The sequence below is a fragment of the Rousettus aegyptiacus genome, unplaced genomic scaffold, assembly GCF_014176215.1.
Source record: "Rousettus aegyptiacus isolate mRouAeg1 unplaced genomic scaffold, mRouAeg1.p scaffold_m13_p_13, whole genome shotgun sequence".
Lineage (NCBI taxonomy): Eukaryota > Metazoa > Chordata > Mammalia > Chiroptera > Pteropodidae > Rousettus > Rousettus aegyptiacus.
The window spans coordinates 51,255,272-51,280,329 of record NW_023416288.1 but is presented as its reverse complement, the minus strand read 5'-3'; the positions used below and the strand labels follow the sequence as shown (position 1 = coordinate 51,280,329).

Here is a 25,058-nt window from a genome sequence, read left to right as displayed (position 1 = left end):
ATAAGAATTAGTAACAACTGTTATACTCACATTAACCTTATTTTCATGCTTTAAAATAGAAGTTCCTCTAATGTATTATATTTCTACCATAATTTGCTTTAAATAATTCTACGGGGAAATATAAATCTAATACAGAAAGCAAGATATCCTTTTCATTGTACTTTAGAAATTTGAGTTAATGGCTAATCCCAAACTCAGCTACTAAAATCTCAAGTTTTGGAAAGTACAAAGTCGTAATATTGATAAGTGGCAGGTCTGGAAAATGGGAGAAAATCTTTGACTTAAAATCCACAAACTAGGTCTATATTGCCAGGTTTGCAACTTACTCTGTTGGTAGTTGCAAGTCTCCTAACTTAGTGAGTCTTGATTTTCTCATTTGTTCCTTTTCCAAATGAGAAGTAGCTCTGGTTACCCAGAGTAACCAGGTATTTGTTTTATGTTCACATGTAACTTTCATCCAAGTCTACAACAATGGCTTGTAAAGGTCAATGTAATCAACCTCTGGTGCAAGATTTTTATAACAAATCATAGGTATTCATTGCAGGCAGTCCCCGACGTCACTACAGATCTCTCCCTTGGTAGCAGAAGAATTCTCCAAATTCACAAACTCTATTTCCCAAAAGCTTATTTTAAAGGTATTCTTCTTTAAAGATATTAAAAGTATTAAGAATCTATGCTCTATGAGGTCAGAAACTTTGATTTTCATGTAGCCCTAGTGTCTAGAGCATTGCATGGCACATAGTATTAAATAAATGAATAAAATAATTCACTGACTATATCCCTTTCATTATATTCACAGGATGATTTAGTTCGTGATATCCCTCATGAATATGTTCTTCATGATATATTCATTAAAAGATTAAACCTCTGACCCTTAGCTTCTGTTAAAAAATCCTTAAAATACTAATATATTCACATTTATTGAGTATATTTAAGAGAAATAGATTCAGAAATACACTTATAAGAAGAATGTATTCATATTCATATAATTTATTCAGGAAGAATATTTCTTAACACAATTACCTAATGAATTGGTAAATTTGATGAATTTGGTGAGTTAGTCATTGATCAGTTGATTCTTTGGATAATTACTTTTGCTCAATCCACTTTTAGAGAATTGATTTCAATTAATTGACCTACAGCCCCTTCTCTTGGCCCTGACCAATGTGATTGCTGGCAGGTGGGCTATTGGCAATTGGAGTTTACCCTCTAAAACCGTGGATGCAGATGTCTAATGTGAAACCTCTGTTGAAGGATGGACAGGACCCTCTTCTTCAAAGGGAGAGAAGCTAGGGGCCAAGGTCTACTGCAGACCAAGAGCTAGTTAATCAGCTCACTTCAGTTACTGTTTCACCTTCTCCCTGAAGTCTGTGTCTTCTTATTCTTCCTTGTTTTTCAGAAAATGCGGCTTTAACTTGAAAATTTATTAGTGTGCGAATACTTAGTGCACTTACTCGTTGATGACTGAACAAAGGGGTCACTGGCTTCAGCTGTTAGACTTGGAGTATGCTCTACATAAGTATAGTATATAATATTATTTAAATGTGAAATATACAAAGAATATGTACAAAGATTATAATCTATATGAATCAGTTACCAGCCACATGAATTTCCTTTCTCAAGTAACATTTGCTCTTTCAAATTTATAACCCCAGCCACCACAGGGATTGGTCTCTCATGGAGAATCACTGCCAGTGTGAGCTATGGTTCTCAACGAAATTATTTTCTAAGATATATGAGAGTAGAGAAAAGATGGAGAACCTTTCAACTAAATGAACTATGACAGTGGTAAACTTGCAAGGGTGTAAGAGATACAGACATGGTGAGCTTGGAAAAAAAAATGGAAACAAAGCCTGAGAGAGAAATTTTAAATAAAGGGAGATGGTAGACTTTATACCATTTAGAGAGAAAGCAAAAGAAAAGAAAGTAAATATTTTTATGTCAAACGGTTGTGAGGGAGGTTCTTTAAGATTTTTTTGTTTGTTTCTTCTTTTTTTTTCTATATGAGTTAAAACAGTTTGTGTTCCCTATATCTGGGAGACATGAAAGAGTTGCAGTCATGGCTGATAAATTAATCAAAGAAAGGAAAGCCCTTAAATTTAGAAATGAAATTAGACATAATTTAAAAGTGACATCACTTTTTAAAGCCCTTGCAAGTGTCCTGAAGTCCCCTCAAAATGTTTATGAAGTCTTTGTCTACCTTAATAGTTTCCCAATAAAAGCTTTGATTTTCTTACATGCCACACTTCATGTTAAATTAATGGTATTGGTAGCTATCAGTTTTTCTAAATTGCTGTTTTAATATTCTAAAGCTGTATGCACACTTCATAAAGTTTTGATGGCTTCTCTGCACATCTATCTCATGGCTTTAAAGATAATAGCAACTTCCATATTTTCACTATTTTTAAGGTATTTCAATGAGGTTATATATTACATAGACTCTTGCTTCATTTTCAACTTTTATTGATATACAGGCATACCTCATTTTATTGCTCTTTGCTTTATTGCACTGCACAGATACTGTGTTTTTTACAAATGGAAGGGAAGACTCTATTAGCAAAACTATTAGGACTCACTTTATTGTGATGGTCTGTTAGCGAACCTGCACTTTCTCCAAGGTATGCCTTTACACTGTACGTTCAGAAAGTGTACAAAATCGTGGATGTATAACTCAATGAACTTTTTGAAAAACCCAACACACCTGTATAATTAGTACCCAGATCGGGAGACAGAGTGTTACCAACCTCCCAGATTGCTTCTGAACTCAGTAATGGATGTTAACTAGAACAGCAGTCCCCAACCTTCTGGGCACCAGGTACCGGTGCTCCTATGAGAATCTGATGTTCTGAAGTGGAGCTGAGACAGTGATGCTAGCACTGGGGAGCGGCTGCAGACATAGATGAAGCTTCATCCTTTTGCCTTCCGCTCACCTCCTGCTGTGCGGCCCGGTTCCTAACAAGCCATGGACGGGCATCAGTTCCCAACCCAGGGTCTGGGGACCCCTGAAACTAGAAGATTGCTCATCTAGCAATCAACTCTGAACAATGCTCATTAAATACTAATGAAATACAGATATGCTGTATGATAAAAAATCCATCTATGGAGCTTATTAATGTTATCTTTAGATAGGACATGACCTAGTAATAAGATGATGATCATTGTTCATGTGTTACAGAACGTTAGCTGTACTAAAGCACAAAATGTAAGGGACTGTCTTTGGTGTGGATTCTTCCCTTTCACCTGAGGCAACAGTCCCTTTAATCTGCTCTGGGTCTGTGGTGCCCATTGTGTTTGCAGTGTAGAGTCGTCCAGCAGGGCAAGTACCAATTTATAGACCAAAATAATCAACTTCAGCTATGGAACTACGTATTTTACTAATGTGCGCTACATAACGTTGGTTTTTTGTGTGTTTTTGTTTGTTTTTTGTTTGTTTCTTTTTCAAATCAATACATTACCAGTGGTTTTCTACTCCCCTCTACAGCACATGAATCTATTTCAGTCTCATTTTAAGTTCCAGAGCTGAGAAGAATCTTGTAATCGGCTAATATGAATCAGTCATTTTAGTGACAAGAATTTCTGGTCCAGAGAGATAAAGTGATTTTCTTAGGTAATATTAGTGTCCATGCTCTCAAACTGCAACCCAACTCTATTTTAGTGTATCACACTGCACTTCGATCTTACGTGTCATGTAGTGAGTATCACATATCTCTGCACACATATTCAAATACACATATTCCACTTATGTGTACAGTATCAGTCCATGAAAAGTAAATCAATATTTTTTAAATTTATGATATAAAAATATTAATTTTTAATATATTAGTTTTAGTTTTTAATCTTGTCCAATACCTGTCATGTTCCGGTTAAAATCCACAAGAATGGATGGCTAGAATAAATTTGTAACTCTATATTTGAAACTTTATTCATATAAATATAATTTTAATGTACTCACATGTAATATTTTCCCACTCCTATTTTGCCACAAAAAATGAGAAAAGCTACCAAAAGCAGCTGACACTCAAAAAGAATTGTTTTTGAATTGAAGATTGCCAAAGAGAGTAAGTAGTTTATAAATATATGGTGATGTGCCCTTCATGGTTCAATGCCCATTAATAGCTCAGTTGGAGGAAATGACTGAGCTTAAATACACAAAAGCAACCTCTCATGCCAGGAGTCACATAGTAGAAAAAGTAACAGAGAGCTTTGCAGAGAAATAGCTACCAGGTAGAGACTGATTTTTTGCCTATGTCTGTGGCCTGTGTATGTTATTTAGGCACTGCTTTGAGTAAAGGATAGAAGTTATTCAGTGGCAAGTCTAAGAAGAAAGAGTTCTATTAAAGGGGAGTAACGCAGAATTGTCTGAAATGAGAAACTATGGTTCAGTTATGCATTTTATGATGCAATTTAAAAATAATGATTTATACTCATCAAGGATTGTACTTCAATGTAACATTTTAATATTGCTGTTCTTTGGCAGGACCTGATCATGGTTATACTTTGTACTCATGAATTTCTGAGCCCCTGAGCAGCTGGATAACCTCTCCAGCTTAAAAATGGTGTTCTCACTGCAGTTATCCAAATACACAGATCTAAAAAGCCTTTATTTAATCAAAGCCACTTAAATCACGGTCTTCTATGGTTAATATGGAACTCCCACTTTCCACAGGAAAGTGGGAGTTTCATGACACACTGTTTAAAGAAACCCAATCTTGAATTCTGACAGTTATTCATTTTAAGTTTTTAATTTGTTATCGAAATTTAAAAAAATGAGAAAATGAATTCAAGAATTAACCTTAGCTAAATTGCCATTATCATAACTTATGGTGTTTCTATTATTCTTTTTGTAAGATATTCTTTTTGCATCATTTATGTAATACTGACATGACAGAATTGAAGTCATCGACCAGTAGTGTCATGTAGCTCTCTTCTTATTGTGTAAGAAGACAGGAACTATGTGCTTTGGGGATGTTGGATTGGTAATGTACTCTGTAATCATTCTAATATTAACTTTCCTAGCTGCCAAGGAGATGGGAGATGAACAGTTTCAACAGCATATTACAATTAAGCTGTGGAAAGCGAGGCAGTGCCTACATTTGAGATTAACTCCTGTCAGGGATCCCCAGCTGGATACCATATCATCTCATCTACTCCATGGTTCTCTGTGTATTTTTTTCTTTCTGTGCCATACAACTCTAGGTTATAAAATATAGGGAAATGTTTCATAGAAATTATAAAGGTATATGTTAAATATTTAAATCTCATTAGGTGGTGTAATAAGACAAACATCTTGTGACCAGGAATCATATTCATTTTTATATACTCTACAGTGTTTCACATAGGTATGCCCTCAGAAAAAGAGAAATTGATTTGAATGTACTTGCCATTTGGACACTGTTAATTTCCTATATACAAGAATGATTTTGTGCCTTTAAAGAAAATTGTGAGATACTGCAACTTATCAGAGACATAAGTGAAATAAAGATAAAAGACTAACTAAATATGACTTAGTCAATTTAAATTTAAGAAATACATTGTAATATTAATAACAATGACATTTATTTTCTCAATGTATAATAATTTTGCAACTATAACTATCTATTTAAAATAGAAATAAGAGTAACTATAAGCAATAATAAATATTTAAGTTTAAAACTAATTCACTGGCAAGTTTATTTAAACAAAGAACAGAAAATATACCTATAAGCAATTAAGTGGAAAAAAATCTCAGAAGAGTAATGACTCCAAAAAGCACAAATGAGTTCATTGGTAATATTTTCATTGCCCAGCAAAGACAGGTGGTGCAATGCAAAGATGTTATACAAACCAGGGTTCTTAACCCAAACGAAGAGCTAAGCCCCTGAAATTGTATGTCAGTTCGAGTATCTAGAAATTAGGATTTTTCTTCGGATGGGATTCGTGATTTTCTTCAGATTTTCAACATAAACCATTGGTCAAAATAATTATTCTCTAAAGCTAAACTACTCAAGGATTGTGCATTCTTGCTTTTTTGCATCCCCCACCTACCATGGTCTCCTCACCCCACTCCAATATCATGGACCTCCATATTTCCAAATTTAATATCCACTTCTTATGCTCGTTTTATTCGATGTCTCAAACATTTAAAAGATCCAGCTTGTCCCTTCCGGAAACAATCTCATCACATTTTTGCGGTTTCTTTCCTGTTTCTCCTGGCTACTCTTTCTGAGTCTTCTTTCCTGCGCCTTCATCCTCTTTCCACCTTCTAAAGTTTAGCGCACTCCACCTCTCTTCTGTCTCAATTCTCTCTCCAGGTAACTTTATCAAGCCTCATGACTTACGCTCATGCCGTCAGCTTTCTATGTGTAGGCCTCACTTCTTTCTTAAGCTCCACTCACAGGTCTATAACTGTCTGCTTGGCGCCTCTGCTTCGGTTTCTAATGGACACCCCCCAGCTCGACTCCTTTCCCCAGTCTCCCATTAGTTAAATGGCATTGGTTTCCACTCCATCACTTAAGCCACAAGTCTTTCTTTCTCAATTTTTCAATAACCCATTAACCAAGACCTGTCAATGATACCTACATAAACACACGGCAGATTGGACCACTTGTCTTCGGTGCCAACCTCAATCCAAGCCGCCGTCATCTCTTGGCTTAACTACTAGAAGAGCTCCCTGATCGGTCCCCCTGTTTTCATGCCTGCTCCCTAAATCCATTCGTCATGTGGTGAAGATGTTCCAGGTTGCCACTGGAACACCGAGTTAGTGGACCATGAACCTTTGCTCCTGCGAGAGCTGTAGGGTTAGGTTCCTGCAGTCCTCAGTCACAATACTTGGATCAACTGATCATTACATGTCCTTGTTTTATGTGTTTCTATTTTAAGTTACATTGTTTACTATATAAATTGATTCATTACCACTGAACTAACAGCCAACAGCATTATAACTTGTACCTGAAATAAGCTTACCTAACATACATATTTTCTTAGTAAGACAATCACAGCCTTCCTGCACTTGGGAACACTAAACAGCACTTAAGCACTGCATTTGGGGTCCACATTAAATGGCATTTATATTTTTAAACTGCCAAAGCTTTCCAAAGTGGTCACATAGTTTTATATCCCATCAGGAATATATGAGAGTTCAAACTGATCCAGATCCTAGATAGTCCTTTTGATTTTTAGCCACTGAAGTAGGTGTAAAATTGTATATCTGTGGTTTAGTGTCCCTGAAAACTAATGATATAAAGTGATTTTTCATGTGCTTATATATAATTAGTATATCTGTATTTGTGATGTCACTTTTGCCCACTTTTTTTAAATTATTGATTTGTAAGAGCTGTTAGTATGTTTCATTATGAAATATATGTGAGTTTTTTGTTTCATTTACTTTTTACTGTCTGTCTTGCCTTGAATTTTTCTTAATCATGTCTATTGATGAACAGGAATTTTCAATTTTGATGAAGCCCAGTTTATCTAGTGATTTTGAAGCCCTGAGAAATCTCTGTTAACCCCAAAGTCCTAATGATATTCTTTTATCTTTCAGAAGCTTGATAGTGATGTCTCTGTGTTTGGATCTAAAACCCATATAGAATTAATTTTTGTATATCGCATAAAGTAGAAATCAAGATACATTTTCCCCCTAAATTTATCTAGTTGTTAAAGCTTCATTCTTTGAAAGATCAAATACCATTTTTTCTCCATTGAATTACCTTAACACCTTTGTCAAAAAATAGTGGACTACATTTGATCTCTTTCTGGATTATTATAGCTTTATAACAAGTCTTGGAATCATATGATAAGTCTTCGAATTTGGGTTTCTTAAATTATTTTGAATATTTAAGAATTTTTGTATTTCCTTATGCAGTTTAGAATCTTGTATTTCTTTTTCAACAAAGACTAATGTTAGTATTTTGAGTAGGATTGCATGGAATGTATCTGCATTTATTTAGATCTTTAATTTTCTTGGCAGTGATTTGAAGGTTTCAACATGAAACTTTAAAAGTTCCCTAAATTATTCTAACATACAGACAAGGTAATAAAATCTGTTAATCTGGGCTCTTTCTCTCTCAGAAGATTCTGGGTGTCAGAAAAGAATCTATCCCATTCCTACAATTCTACATATTAAATAAACAAAGGGGTCATTTCTAGCAACTCATGAAAAATGACATGCAGCGTGCTCTCCCTAGGGTACTTGTCTAGCTTAAAGGTCCCATTCAAGTGCCTCTTTCAGAAAAAACTTGTTCTAAGCTGACTTTCTGTCTATACCTATACAGAAAAGGATTTGGCAGTTTCTTAAGCTAAAAAAAAAAAGTATTTTGTGCCTGCCCCAGCACTTTATATTCTGTCAGATTGTAGATAGTCACACATGTAAAAGAAGATGGATTAAATTGGCATGTAGAAATGAGCAAGATTAAATTAGATTAATTTCCTAATGATAAGAATTTTATGTAGATAGTATAAGAAGGAGTGCATGGCATATTTATATAGAGCTATATATTGCCTTTTCTCTTTATTGCATAAATAGATAAATAATAACTTATGAGATATATTGTTAGCACGTCAGAGAACAATATAACTGCCTAAAGATGTATTCATACTCAAGGAGATTTTTCTCTCAAAATTGAATATTGAGCAAAAGATTGAAAACTGTAGTCACTGTAATTTTATTTGAAGCATTTTCAAACAGATGTTTTATCTTGGTTTGCTACTATATTTTAAATACTTCTTCTCAATATTCATTAAACCAGTCTTTTCTTGTCTCTAATAAGAGTAACATCTGTTTCTTCTAGTTCCATCAAAGCAACCACCTCAAGAGTCTCACTTTAACAATAATACCATTAGAAAGACAGCTAGATAGAATATACTTCATTAACATTTACATTTGCATACGGAACAAGTTTTCTAACAATTATAAGTTAGGGAGATGTTAGAGAAAATATTGTAAAACAATTTAGTTATCTTATGAAAAAATTAAGCCTAGAAGTTAGAATATTGTTTCAGAGATGTTGCTTTTAGGTTAAAAAATGTCTTCATAAAAATATTGATTTCTTTTTTTAAAGAAAATTTGAAAAGTTTTTATTGTTATGCATTTATGAAGAACTAGAGGTATCTATTATAAAGTAATGTCTTTAAGCATAAAATTAAACCAAAACTATTGCAATAGTGTATATTTTTAAAACAAAAATGTTTTGGAAAATATACACTCCAGTTTATACCAATCTCCTCAAAGTCACTATGAGAAATCCTTGCTTGAAACTGGATTTAATTTTTGGAACTATTACACAGACATTCAGAACCACATCTATTGAATAATTTAGTTTTTAAAAGATACATATTTTGCTCAAAATTGGCTTTAAAAGTTGTTGACTCTGATGTTACGAGATATATTGAGAGCTATCTCCCCAAATATTCCAATTCCTCAACAATAATATTATATTATGGGATTTATATGGGAAAGGAAGGTATTCATTCATAAAGTAAGCCACTTTTAATCATTTCATAATAGATGATGGTTGTATGTAAAGTTAAAGTACAACAACTCAGGCTGATATTTAGAGAGCTAGGCTCATTCATTGAATAAGAAACAATAACTGATATTTATTGAGTGCTAACTATGTGCCAGGCTCTATTCTAAATGACAATATTTACCCTTAATCCTTACAACAACCCTGTGAAGCAGATACTTTTATGATTCCTATTTAATAGAAAAGGGAACCGAGTCATAAAGAGGCTGACTCACCGAAGGCCCAGCTATGGTTAGGTGAGCAGAAAAGAGATTCATATCCAGACATCTGACATCAAAGTCCACGCTCTTGACCATTATGCTAGTCTACCTCTCTGAGGGTGTCTATACGTCAGACATCCCTGTTCTGATCCTCGCTCAGTCTGCCATGGGGCCATGTTTCATTTGTGCCTTAATCCTTACAACAACCAATATGAATAGAATATGACCCCAAATACAGGGCGATCCCCCATTTTCCCAGCGAGATAATTAGGAGTACCTTTTGACCGACTTGTATATATAAACTTTTAGTGCCATAGGCAAAAAGATCTGTAATATTTACTTAATTACTATGTGCTTTTTAAATTATATACATGAATACTTTCGAACGGTTATTTTCTACCATCTTTGGAAGTAATTGTTCTAATTTCTTTACACGCAGCTTTAGCATCAGTGTCATTGTCATAACTTGTGAGCCCATGCAACACACTTTTGCAGAACAAATCATCTTCACCTTTGTCTAAGTTGTTTGAATACAGGAATTTTTTCCATGTCTAATGCTGTCACTGGACATGGTTTTCTAAGCTCCAGGTGCCTGTTAGCATAGCATCAGGACTTACTTTTTTTTTTTTCAGTTGTGTCATATGCAAATGTCCATGATCTTCACTTTGTTAAGACTTAGTACCTTGCTGTCTTGTTTAGAAGGCTATTTATAACAAATACACCAATATTTGTTTATAATTCTGAGGCAATAACCCCAAAGAATAAGGACTCAAGTCTCAGCTTCCTTTCTTATAAAAGGAGATGGAGCAAAGCTTTTTTGTGTTTTGATCTAATGATACAGATATGCTGCTTCCTAGGTGCCAGGCACTGTTTTAATGACATGCAAACACTAATTCATCTAGTCCTCAAAAGAAATCTACAAAATGGATCCTGTTATTTGCATCTTAGAGAAGAGAAGCCTGAGGCACGAAGAGTTTAGGTGATTTGACTAGGTCAGCAAGAGCCAGACAGACACAGGCGGTCTGGCCCCTGGATCAGCCCTCCTAACCACCATTCTTTCCTGCCTTTCTCCTCTCTTGCTGCTCGCTGCTGAGAGGAGCCAATACAATAAGGGACATACACAGTGTGTGTAGATGGTGACAGACACATAGGGGGCTCTCAAGAGATGTTAACCGTGTGAGACACGGGTCTCCCTTTTTTTTAAGTATGAGTACCAGCATCCTTTTATGGTGTGATCTTGAGCCACTGTCCAGCCACCAGGAGCCCACTGCATCAGAGGCATGGGTCCCAGGTGCATGTCTCCATTCCCTGGGATGTTCGTTCGTTGACTCTAGAATAATGAGTGGAGGAACAACAACTCTTTAACAGCACATGAGAAGCGCTTTAATCCTGTTTAGTTATGTGTTCTTTGTTATTTATGACTCACGAATTTCTAATGAAATGGGGCAATACATTTTTTTCTGAATAACTATATTGGTATTTATTGTAAGTTTATATCTTACAGCAATAATCTGATCAGCTACAGTATTCTGAGTACATTTCATGTAGTATTGAATTTCAAAGGCTCTTAAATTTCATGAATGCCCCATTTCAAACAAATTAAAAATTATTAAACAATAATTTTAAAATGTCTTAAAGAATCTATTCCTTATTGCTTCACTGAAGCAAAACCAATTTTATGCTACTTTCTGCAAGTGACAGATGGTCCAGTAAATGATAAAGGCAAGACACATTTTGGAGCAAGTTTGCAGAAGAGGTCACATATTTTAGTCTGTGTTTCCTACAAAGTGGTTTGAGTCCTCTTTGCACTGGAGAGGATGCACACAGGCAGAGATGAAATATGCTGAAACTATGGCACCCTTTTTTTCTCACCATAACATCTCAATGGCTGAGTTCTGAATAGTGGGAAAAACTACTGTTTGAATGTCAAAAGGTGTAGATTACGGTCTCAGCTCTACGAACTAGCAAGATAGCTTGCTCCCCTCATTATAAAATAAAAAGAGTGAACACACAGTTCTCTTTCTCAGTTTCACAAAGTACAGAGATGATTTAAATAAATACTCATGGGCTCATTTTAATGTGCCTTGGGGGAAAAAAATGCTAGAATTTGCTTCTCAAATTTGTGTTATAAAATTTCCATTCTAATTACAATTTTAAGGGAAGAACATCAATGTAAGAAAATACTAAAAGAGAAGTAGCATGTGGGATGTTCCAGTACAATAGAAATCTGATGGTGCAAATGCTGAAAGCCTACAGATGAAACTTGAGATGTCTCAGTTTATTCACAGCCTTAATGCTGTATGAGACCAGAATACCTCCAGAAATGCAACGCGTGTCCAAGGATGGTGGCAGATGGAAACGTGTGTTTGTGTGTGTATGTGTGCGTGTGCATACACACATAATATAAGAGGACTCTGATCACAGATCCACAGAGGTTATATGTCGTGTTTTGTTGTTAGTTGTTTTGTTTCTGTTGGTTGTTTATAAGAATTCAGCCTCTGGAATCAGATATATCTGAGTTCTCATTCTAAGTTCTCTTTATTAGGATGCTTCAATTCTCTCACCTACTTATTGGGGACAATAATTTTTTTAAATGTTTTGTGAATTATAAATGAGTGAAATGCAAGGAAAGTACTTAGCAGAGTGATAGTTACATAGAGTTTAGAACAGTATATCTATAAATACATATCAGAGGTTGTGAAATTAGTTTCTTCTCCAGAGAGTCTTTAGGCTATTATTTTTTATAAAGTGCAGATGAACAAAATTTAAAAGCAGCAGCATATTTCGAGCGATTAGATTGTTCTTGCCCCGCCAAAAAATGAACTTTATTGTGTTTGGAGGCCCATTTCTAGCGTAGATCGCTGGGGCACCTCTTGATGATTAGCATTAAAAGTTCAAAATAATAATTGGAGTCAAATTAAATAGAAATCACAGTTCAAGCTCAGATGCAGCAATGGCTGCTATCAACAAAACTTGCTTTTATCTGCGGTCCAGTTTCTCTAGTTTAATTACTGAATTGTTTCTTGAAATAAAGCAACATTTTTAATTTTAATCTAATTGACCTTTTTGCCATTAACAATTAAGCCAACAATCTTCATTTATAAATTAATTTCATGAAGAAGAAATTTTTGTAGGATTTTTTAGAAGGGCTCTCTGGTCTGCCATTTAGAACAGGGCATTCTGTCAGCTGGTTATGACTTACAAGTGACTCTTCCAAATGAGCAGATTATTTAGGAAATGAACATTTGTAACATTGTTAAATTTTGGAAATGAGCATTTGTAACATTGATGTCCTTGGGATCCATGCTCGAATATTGCTTTTCAAAGCAGGATTCATAACATTTTAAAGGCAAACACCAAAATCAAAACCATATACTTGTGTGATTAATCAACATTAAACCCAGTTTCATACTTTAAAGAAAAATATTATGGTGGAGATAGTCTTCTATCAGTTTTGTGGATGAACCCAAAAGTAATCTATTTGAGAAGGAGGTATTTCAGTAAACACTACCACTTGTCAGACAGCTAACTGATTTTAATTTTAGAATAAGATTTTACATTTGCATAGTAATTTCACAGTGCAAAACTATTATATATGTATATATTCATGTGTATTCTACAGTTCATAGTTTGGAAATTATTTAGTGTTAATCATTTTAAAGCAGTGATTTTCTGTTTTCCTCCATTGAAACAAAATATGCTCAAATGTGTATTACTAAATTAAAACTTGAAAATTCTAAGAAAAATACCTGAAGAGGGATTATTTATAATGATATTTACCAGTATATTAGCATATACTACCTATATGTGACTATCTTCTAAGTGTCAACAGGCTTTAACTTTTTTCTTAATGGTAACCAACTGCTAGTTCATGCTTTTTCTGTGAAGGACCACCCAATATATAGTTGGGGCTTCGTGGGCAATGGAGTCTCTACAGCCACTGTTGATTTAAGTCTGTCTTTGACATTACGTCAACAAGTGAGCTTGGTTGTATTCCAATAAAATTTTAGATGGACACTAAAATTTGAATTTTATGTGAGTTTCACATGTAATTTAATGTTATTCATTTTCTTTTTCAACTGTTTAAATATGTGAGAACTATTTTCAGCTCTCAGGCTGTACAAAAACAGATGGTCCCAGACTGGATTCGGTCTATAAGTGGATGTTTGCCCACCTCTGATCAGAAGCCGGAAGCCATCATCAGTGCTTCATTAATTTACTCTCATTCTATTTTTGGATGCCTTTACTTGCTAGGCTTCTCTTTCGTAAACATGAAGTGTATCTTCAGGTAACTCCTACCTAGATAATTCTATCTGGAGCAGACTAGAGCAGAATGTCCTCCCTTTCCCATAGCGCAGGTCTTCGTAAGGTCGAAGAAGGCCACTGTGACCCTCATAGACTTCTTGGTCTCATAGTGCTTCTCAAACGTTCCAGATACTGATGTTCAACGGCTGTCTTCCACTGTATGCTCCTTAATTTTCTAATTATTCTTCATAAAATGGACACAAATTAAACAGAAACTTTAAATTATCGTCAGTGTAATGGAGAGCTTAAAAGAATTTCTGTTTCCAAAGATCTCAGTGTGAGGCGGCGGTGGAATATGTTAGGGGTGGGAGTTGTTGATTTGTTTTGTTTTTATTTGTTTAGCTATAACCTACTTCATTATAAAGATACCATATTTATAAATGATCAGTTAATTCTGGTATTATTTCCCAAGCTTATTAGTGGTCAATTAGCACCAATAACTGTACATACTCACTTATTCTTTAGTCCTTAATTTCTATAAACTATATCTGCCAGATGTGGTTATTGAGAAAACATAACAGTACTAAAAAACTGATAAAAACAGAGATATTAGACAAGTCATAAACCCATTTTCATATATGAGATTAGAGTCTACTAAAGCTAGCCAGAAAATAAGTTATTACATTAAAGTAGTTCATCATCGCTTTATTCACTCTGTTCATTTTCCCAAGTACTCCAATGGCACATTAGTGCCATTTCCTTAGACTGGGTTATGGTATGCTTTATTTGGTTCAGTGGAGAATAAAACCACTTTAATGTTAAAGAAACATGAGATATCGATTGTAAGTATCACCAGATTTTCCTCGATGAAAAAATATTAAATTTATTTATAAAGTTCTGACTATCTTGATAATAAAAATTGCTTTAAACTGAACCATCCTAAGACAATAACTTGACTTTGATTTTGTACTTCACAGGTTCTGGGTTGAACGACGGACAGTGGCATGAGGTTCGTTTCCTGGCTAAGGAAAGTTTTGCCATTCTCACCATTGATGGAGACGAGGCGTCGGCAGTTCGCACTAATAGTCCTCTTCACGTTAAAACTGGCGAGAAGTACTTCTTTGGAGGTAAGATTACCAATTTTTTATTGGTAATTAATATATTGCTAAAAACAGAGTTTTAATGAAGTTTGATTATTAAGTATTCATATTTGTTTCAGTGAACTCAGTAGATCTCATGAAAAAACAAACTCTAACCCCATTCAGTTCATTCAGTTAAAAAGAGTGGCAAATGTATGTTTCTTCATGATAAAGGAATGAATATGATGTCATCGTATTCTTCAAGTCTAATTCAAATATTTGAGTTATAAAACATAAGATTCAAACTGATTCATTTTCATAGTACTATCCTCAAGAGTCAGGTCTTTGCATTATGTATTAGTCACCTATCGCTGTGTAGCTGATTACTCCAGACCTTACCGGCTTAAAACAACAAGCGTTATCTCACAGTTACTCTAGATCAGGAACTCAGGAGTGCTGTAAGTGGGAGACTCTGGCTCAGGGTCTCTCATGAGCTTGTACCCAGATGGCTGGGTGTGGCTGCATCATTCACAGCCTTGGCTGGGCTGGAGGGTCTGCTTCCAAGAGGATACACTCGCTCGATGGACGGTTGATGCTGCTTGTTGGCTGGGGTGCCTTAGTTCTCCCTGAGGCTCTGACCCTTCAGGTCCTCTCGTCTTTAAGTAGCCTCTCCTCCTGGTGGTTGGGCAGGGGTGTGGAGGAGAGGAGGAAGGGATACAGGGGAAGGGGACAGGAGAGGAAGGCCAGGAAGCAAGAATGTTTCCAAGATATAAGCCAAAGGTTTTTATAATTCTGTTTTGGAAACGACATCCCATCAGTTCTGATATGTACAGCTTGTTAGACATGAGTCCCTAAATCCAGCCCACACTGGAAGGGGATCGCACAGGGAGGCGGGTCGTTGGGACCACGTTAGAGACTGCCCACTTCAGACTGCCTTACATGAGAAGCCATCTTATCATGTGTATCTTGGTTTTTAAGTAATGCAAAGATGAGTAAAAAGGAAGATTCTCTTAATAATAGATTCTGTAGTGTGAACCTAGCACGCTTCCTATACTGCAGAAGGCACCCTGCCAGAAGTCGATTTTTTTTTTTATCATTGGTGAAATATGGAGACATCTTTTATTAAAGTGCTAGCTAAGTTCATTGTTTAGAGTAACATATCTTTCATTAGATTATTGCCTTTCTCATCTTAAATCATACAATTTGAGATCTAAAAAAGTACATTGCCTCCTTAGAAAAGGCTTTGATCTAAACTTTAAAAAATGTATGTGCACATATATTTGCCCCAGGAAAATATATTAATACTCACATATATGTTTATTCACGTAAATATATGTTTATATATCTGTATTTATACATTTTTCTAATATTAAGCAGTGATCTTATATGACGTAGTCCCTACTGTATTCCCTAAGGTCCTAGAAAAATACCTGGAAAATAGTAGATGAAAAATAAATACGTGTGAGTGAATTAGTAAACTAATGAAAAAGAGGCAAAGCAAGCATTTTGTTTCCTGTTTCTAAAAGAAGTAAAAGCCCTAGGAGGTTTACTGACTCGCTACTGAGTTCGTGTCCAGCACCTGAATGCAGGAGCTCTGACTCGCGTACCCGGGCATTTATTCCCTCTGCGACATGACAGTGATGAATAACAACTTGGAGACAAAAGTCCTGATCTAGACCTCTGCTTCTTTAATCTTTCATGGTATTAAAATTACGTAAATTTAAAAAGGCTCTCAATACATATTCGATGACTGGATGAAAGTCAGACAGTATGTCTTATGTGTAAATAAACTGGAGCTTATTGATGTGAGAAAAAGTACCCAAATAGCCAAAATGATCTTCATCCAAAGACGTATTTAATATGATGGGCTTTGGGCCAAATGTTCATTGCTGCCACACACACTGTGGCACAGTACTCAGCGGGAAAGCTGTTGATAACTTCTACCCATCCAGATGACAGTAGATGAGCTTGCTGGATGCCCACAGCCAGTCTTGATCTATTTCCATCTAGATGGCTAAGCAAATAGCTATAAGCACAAATTTATGGCACAGACTTTATAGGAGGTGAAAGCTTTATCATTTGCTATTTACTGTTGCTTTACAGATTTTGGTTTTCAAACCCAGCAGTCAGGAGCATATTTCTTCCCTCTTGGGTCTTTGATCTGCTATTGAGAAAGGCTGTTGGCAAATGGTCATGATCTTCCTTGGGTATATCTTCATTAGCCGAGTCCTCAGAGTATATGAAAACCACTAGGGGAACTCCTTGCGACTCAGGTTTGCAGCCCCGCCCATAGAATGTTAAAATGCAGATGCTGAGAAATTGAGGAATTTGAAACTTCAGGTGATTCTGACACAAATGATCTGAGGAACAGAATTATAGAGTGACCTTAGCCAATTTGCATACACATTCTTTTCGATTCCTTCTTAAAGATGCCAGCCATTGGAACTTGAGGTAAGTAAGGAATAGTTCTCAAGTAACTTTACCACCATGCAGCAATGAAAGGAAGTTACAGGTCAAGGTCTAGTGTGCTCACATAGACATTTATTAAATGAATGATTACAGCAAGTCTGCACAACACTGTTAATGCAGACTCTTCCGTAAGCTCGGTGACGTCCTAGACCTCTGACTCACTGTACCTTGACTGAAATGTCCCCTTAAGGCAGCAGTGGCATTATTTTAGAAGTAGAACACAGCCACACTCAAAGTTGGTGCCAGGCAACAGAGAGCCTCCTAAGCTGGTGGCTGGAACAGGATCATGAAGTCGTCGTCCAGACTCTAGAATTTTCTCCAAGGCTAAGGTCACAGACCTCAGTGGAGTCATCTACCAACTTATATCAGCTGTAGGTGTCTCTAAGAGATGTTTTGCCAAACTACCTATTTTTAATATCTTTAATTTCACCATTGAGATTTCTTTACTAATATTAGTAACAGTTTTGCTAACTAACAAACCACTTTCATCAAAGGACACTCAATTTGGCATTCAGTAAGTTGATCTTAGGAGCAGAGAGCAGAAAACCTGGAGTAGCCGCCTCTGGAGTCGAGCCGTTTCATGGCCGCCTCTGGTGCATGGCTGCCTGATCAGAATGCTAGCCGCCTCTGGACTTGAAGTGCACACAGGCACGCACACGCGTGTACACGCACGTACATGCATGCACGCAGACATGCCTTTGTACTGTCTGTGCTGAAAATTTAAAATAAGTTGCAGGGGCTATAATGAAACCATCTTAAGAAATACTAGTATAGTAGAAAGAAAAATTGATTTTGTTCAAAAAAACAAGTGAAGTTTGAATCATGCACACCTGATCGGGATCATTATTATAATTTATCTTATCTTCTTCATCTATTAAAAAGCAATAGAGTCCGCTTTGTCGACATTCCACAGCATAACCTGGTAAACCCAGGGCCTGACCCTGAGGTGCTAAACGCTGCCTTTCCAGGTCGCCTGGAGTCTCTCCTTAACTGACGCAGAGACAGCCTCTTCGAGGGGACCTCTGTGGTTTCAGACCACGTGCTGGTCATGCAGCTGCATGTGCAGCCACAGGCAGGGCCGTGTCACTCCAGCACAAAGTTCTCTCTGCACGCCTGCTCCCTGCCAGCTCCAGGGAAGGCTGCATTTTTCCTCTGCAACCCTCTCAGAAAAAAAAAAGATGTTATTTATTGGGATGTTTTTTCAGCAAGAAGTATTTTAGCTGCTTTAACCTTTTTCCTGCCTCCCAACTGGAATACCTTTTCATAGCACTTTATTAATTTTAATAATCAAAAACAATAATAAACAAATTGACTAAATTTGTTTGTTGATTGCTTACCTGGAAATAAATCTTCTGACACAGGCCAGGGTCCATGGTCACGAGAGAGTAGAAAGATTTTTAAATTTCTGTCCTTTCTCAGGTTTGGTCATTTTATTATCCCTGCTGTTTTTGTTCAAAAAGAGACAATTATGGCTGAAAAAGAGCGTTACGAAAGTTCCAGGGCCAGTCTGATCAGAAGGAGTTACAGGGAACATGGGTGAGGGGAAGCGGTGGGCAGCTGTCAGGGAAATGCCGACCCAGGTGGAGGTGGCAGGACAAAAAGATGGCAGTGAGAGGTGGCCTGAGCCTCGCAGGAGTGGGGCTGATAGGGTTCAGTGAAAGAGCACATCCCTTCCCAGGCACAAATCGAAGCTCGTCCGTTTAGAACCTGGTAATCTCGCTGGATGCATTTTATAGGCACGTGCACAAGAGGCTAGAAGATTTCTTATCCCCACCTAGATTGTCGGCCTCTCACCTACTCCTCCCCCAAAAAATTTAAGGAGGAGGTCCTGGCATAGAACAGCCACTGGTATTTCATTAGCATATGCGGCAGGTATAACTTCTCAGAGTCTTGAAGATTAAATAATTGTTTATCAGATCAGACGAATTTTTTATCTGAGTTCAGTAATGTATGACAAGAGTTAGTAGAGCTAGGATTCAAGTCATTTCACTTAATATTTACTAAAACATGGCAGTATTATTCATGCTAAAGCAGTAAACAAATCAGAAAAACACTTTTCTCAGAAGGTTACATTCCAGTAGAGATAATAAACAAATTGATAAATTGAATATATTTGGGGAGCAAATAAATCAGGGAAAGGGATGGGAGGTTCTTAGGTGGGGATGCTGAGGACTGCCCTGTTAAATAGGGTGGCCAGGGCATGCCCAGTTCAGGTGGCATTTGAACAAAGCTCAAGAGGATGAGGAAACACATCCCAAGGGGTTATGGGAGAAGGGTCCCCTGGAAAAAGAGAGGACGTTGAACGGAATGGGACGCTGGTGAGTGACGGAAGCTCAAGGGGAGGAGTCTGGCCTAGCTTTCGGAACGTCCGCGGCCAGAGGCGGGCTGTGAAGGCCTTTACTCTGGGTGAGGTGGGGTCATTTAAAATCATCTCTCAGGCTGCCGTTCTGAGAAAAGACTACAGTTACATGAGAGAGTAGTGGAAACTTGCGATAATCTTGATAAAGAAAGATGGACTAAGTCGTAGCAGTGTAGGGGTGGGGAATGAGCAATTCTGAATGCGTTTTTGGAAGTCAAGGCAACAGGACTTGCAGACAGGTGGGACGTATGCAAAAAGGAGTGAAAGACGGCACCAGCCAGCCTCGCAGAGAGCCCCATGCTTTCCCTTTCTTCTCCTTCGACATTTTTGGGTCCACTTGGCACTGTTTCTCTAGAAATTGCTTCTGACCTGTGCACTGTAAACCACTGAAGCTATTGTTGATGAAGTACCCTGTCATTCCTCCAAAATTATCCAGACTGTGAACCCCCCAACACACACACACACACGCACGCACGCACGCACACTTTCACAGTTCTATGTTCTCTTCCTGCGTTGCCTTGATGGGTTCCGAATCAGTTCCCAAATCTCTCATCTCAGGTTATGGCCAAATACTCTCTTTGTTGCGTCACACGTGGAATATAACAGGGATCAGGAATCTACTGATTTAAAACGAGCTCCGGTAAACCGAGACTCCATCCAGTCTATGATTTGGGGACTGCAGTGCCATTCAAATTTAATAAGTGGAGGACAGTGACTCAGAGCTAAGCTCCGTTGTAAAATCAATGGTCTTTACAAGTATTAGTTCACATATAACCCAGTGCATAAACTTCCAATTTGAAAATAAGGCCCGATTGTAATCATTGCCTCTTGGCCTTTGTTCCCTCCATGGTCCAACCGTAGTGAGGTCGGAGGGCATTAGGAAACACACTATTAACTGCCTTCGGAAAAATAAAATGAAAGTTAATCACCATCTGCATTTATGTCGTGAAGAACGTCATTTATTTAAATGTGCTGGTGTCCCATCTTGCTCTTCAGGAAGATGCCTCTCTTTGAAATACTAATTTGGTATTAATAGGAAGAGCCAACTTTTTCTGACCAACTAACAATTTATTAAATTTCCAAATTTAGAACCTTAGATATTTCTGTAAATTGTTATAGTATATTTGATTGTACTGGCTAACATTATATAATAATTGGAATTCATTTTTTCTTTTATCACTTGCAAACCTGTCAATTAATTTTTTGTTTATATATAGAATTTTTTATTGTGCTTTCGCTATTTCATTCTGGTTCATTTTAATGTGATTTTCCCCGCTCTTTTTTAGCTACAGGGAGTTGGTCCTCCTGTAATTGTAGTGAGTTAACCTATAAACTCTTTCTCAATTATTAATTTCTAAAACTGGATTTGATTGTACAAAAACAACTACATGCTCATGAAAATATTTAAATCCATATGTGCTATTTTAGCCAAATTCTTTCCCCCACTGAAAAAAAATGTAAAGCCATTTCTTTCTATGATGAGAACATTAACAGGGAGAGAGACATTTCTTTTCCAGTTCATTTCCTAAAGAACTTTTGGTCATCTTACTTTGTTTTCCAGTTATGTGCGTAGCAGAACAGGGCAAAAAAGAGGGAGGGAGTGGCACAAAGACATCAAAGGCACTAACCTCATCAGGAACCAGCTCTCTGTTGGAGATAGAAGAATATTCATTAGGTCGCCCCAAGTTCCAAAGACCTGCCTATACCCCCAAAAAGTAAAATTTAATTAGAGCTATGACTTGGGCTAATTATCATTAGAATTACTGTGTTTTCTACGTGCCTTTCTCTTTTTCTGACTCCCATGACTGGCTTGCGTTGGTAATATTCAGATTTCAGGCAGAATTATAAGTAGTTTTTCAAAGAAAATCATAAAATTATAACTCGTAGACTTGCAAGAATTGTCTTAACCCTGTGGCAATTTATCCTTAGCACACTTTGCTTTCTTTTTATATATATATTAATTTTGATACTTTAACAATACTAGACTAAAAGAACAATGTTCTGAGTGTGGAAATGAGATAAATAACTACACATATGTAAATTAAATACGATTTCTCTGTGTGGATCTTTTAGGAACTATATTCTGTATCTAAAATGCTCAAGTTGAAAACAAATTGACCAAATTTTAAAATTGTGAAACTTGTACATCTGGTGCAAATGTGTGATGTATGTCAAGTTATTATTTGAAGGACGTAAATATTTCTACAACTTATCCTATCTAGTTGATTTTATAATGCGTTATTTACCAAAGAAACAAATCTATACTTCTTTATGAGTAATGTATCAGTTCGGATACTCTAAAGAAGCAGAGGTTCAGACAGAATTAGACATTTAATTGGGCAAAATGCCTCAGAAAGATAGAGAGATGAAAAAGGAGGAATAGGTCTGACACCTGAGGAAGGGGAGCAGGAAGGAAAATAGACGCCACGGGATTGGCCCCAGGTTCCGGTTCCGTGCCGAGACAGCGTAGGCCGCAGTCCCCGTGGAAACTGCCTGTCGGAAACCCATCCGACAGAAACGGTCTCACTCTTACACTCTCGCCACGTTTAGTAATTGACTGGAGCGGGTCTGGGGGCAAACGGGCTCAGCAGGAGTGTCCATGGAAATGAGATTCACACCCCTCCTTAACCACCCCAAGTTATTGGGTAATGGTACAAATAAATGAAAACAAAATAGTTCTAGAAAGTTCTTCAGTAGAACTTCTTTATAAGCCAGAAAAATGTTTGAGTTTTTTTGTAACAAAATTGATATTTCTATTTACATTCCTGATTCTCTGTGACCAGAGAATTAGGCTACTCATTTTTAAAATCACTGAAAATTCAAGTAACAATAATTTGATACGTACAGAAACAAAACCAAAATGAAATCCAGGGCCTGCAGTTGTGCTAGTCTTCTTGTTTATTTCATTTGCCTGCTTGTTTTGTTTTTCCTTTAGACAGACAGTTATTTATATGTAAACTTTTCCCTTTGAACCACGAAATAAATTTTTCTGTGTGTGGCTTTTTTTTTTTCCATTGTTGAGTTTTTAAAGGAGATTATAGCCTTACAAATTAACTAGTTTTTTTTTTTTCCCCTCCCCAGTCTGGCTGATCCACTAAATAGTCAGAAAGAGCCTTGCTAAATTCTCACCTTGTTTTTCAAAATTTCTCTATCTTTTGGGTTCCTGCTCACCCATCTTGGCAACCAGCTCTCTCTCAAATAATCACAAATTATGATCTACTCCCTAAGAGGATTTTATAGTAGTAAGGAATTTCTAAGACTCGCTGGCCTTCAAGACTCTAAAAAGGATGAATCTGTAATGGTGAAATTTTTAGTCTTTTTCAATATCTAGAGTGGGGATGAGGATGTGAGAATTTAAGCCAAAGACCTTCCTAGTACCATTCAAATCAGCTGACTTAGAGTGTGGCCCTAAAATTTTATCATTTCATACCTCTCCCATCATAAGATCCCTAAGGCTCTCCAACAGCTGGTTCTTCTGCTCTCCTTTCCCTGCAGTTAAATATGATGACTGCCAAACACACTGCAGGTCATTGATCTAGCAAACCCAGTCTGCATCGACCAAAAAGTTCACAAGCTCTCCTTTCACAGAGGCCGGAGGTAGGGAAGGGAGACCTCCTCTGCACTCACAGATCCTTTCTGGACCAAAGAGTGTTCAGATATGAAATCTGAATGAGGATGCTCTCTGCCAGAGGTGGACTATGCGAAATACTACTGGGAAAATCTAGATGCCTCAGAAAATCTTTTAATACCTTCGGAATCTTTTTTATTGTCTATGGCTATTGAAACTCAGTGACATGACTCTAGAATGCAATGTGTATATATGGTTTATGGTTTGATATTTCAAAGAAAAGAATCAGACGGGCAAGAATATATATGTCAAGGGAGAATGATTCTTGAAATATATGTAGTTACTGCTGTAGGTAGAAAAAATGAGAAAGATCAAAAGGAAGAGGTCTTTCCTCTGGGCTTCATTCAGGGTGGAGATTCAAGGGATCAGGCCAAGTGAAGTGGGGAGGTGTGATGCCCACGATGTGGACGCTTGGGCACGTAGGAGCACTTCCATCGTTTGCCAGGCCAGTGCAAACGTTAACCACCGAGTCAGAGACTGACAGGTAGGGATTTGCACATTTTTAAAAATAATACATGTTTTAGAACTTGCTCTTGCACCTTCATATACGTAAGAATCTTCAAGGTTTCTTTTTTGATAAAACAGCATTAGTCTGCATTCTTAGAAAAAATTGATAAAGTGTGTTCGAGGTATGATCCAGATATACACATTTTAACCAAATATCCAGGTGACTTCTTTTGCTTTTTTTAAAACCTATTTGTTGAGATATGACTCACATGTCACAAAATCTCCCATTTAAAGTATAGAATTCAATGGTTTTTAGCATATTCACAGAGTTGTATAACCATCATCACATCTAATTTTTGGTCATTTTCCCGATGCCAAGTAGAAACCCCAAACTTGTTAGGAGCCGCTCCACATTGTCCTACAGCACCCAGTCCTAGGCAACCATGAATCTGCGTTCTGTCCATAGATTTGCCAGTTCTGGACTTTTGATGTAAATCAAATCACATGATAGGTTCTTTTGTGACTGGCTTCTGTCAGTTGGCATAATGTTTTCAAGATTTATTCAATTTTAGCTTTGTTATAGAAACAGAGAAAAGTTTTAAAACATGATCGACTTTATTACTACTTATTTGCAAATATGCCATCATATGAATATACTGTTTCATTTATTCATTCATCAGTTGTTGGACTTTGGGGCTGTTTTGAATAATGCTGCTGTGAACAACTGTGTACAGTTTTTTATGTGCACATACGTTCTTTCTCTCGCATGTAAACCTAGGAGTGATATGACTGGGTCATATGGTAATTCCATATTTTACTATTTAGAGGAACTCTCGAACTATTTGCTGTGTGATCTCAATACCTGTAGTTCCCTCTTCACACTGTGAGAAACACTAATTTAGTCAATAATCTGGAGATCAAAATGCAGGAGGAAAAGAAATATTTGTTGGATTCCAATAATGAAAATCCTGGATTCCATAAATGAAGTATTAGAAAAGAGAATAAGACAGCATTAGAAAATAATAAAATGCTGGGTAATGATGTGAGGCTAGTATCATTAAGTGGAAAGTTAGAAATACAAAAGAAAAAATCAGGGAAGAAACAAAATGATTTTTATCTAGACAGAAATGA

At 36.8% G+C, this 25,058-nt stretch overlaps 1 protein-coding gene across 4 annotated transcripts in view; it reads left to right on the top strand.

Annotated features, from left to right (window-relative positions):
• Positions 1–25,058, top strand: part of CNTNAP2 (contactin associated protein 2) — a 1,484,598-nt gene that overhangs the window by 803,544 nt on the left and 655,996 nt on the right. For all 4 annotated transcript variants that reach the window (XM_036231126.1, XM_036231127.1, XM_036231129.1 and 1 more), the window contains one exon: positions 14,923–15,072. In XM_036231126.1, coding sequence (XP_036087019.1) covers positions 14,923–15,072 — 150 coding nt within the window. The remainder of the gene's footprint in view (positions 1–14,922; positions 15,073–25,058) is intronic.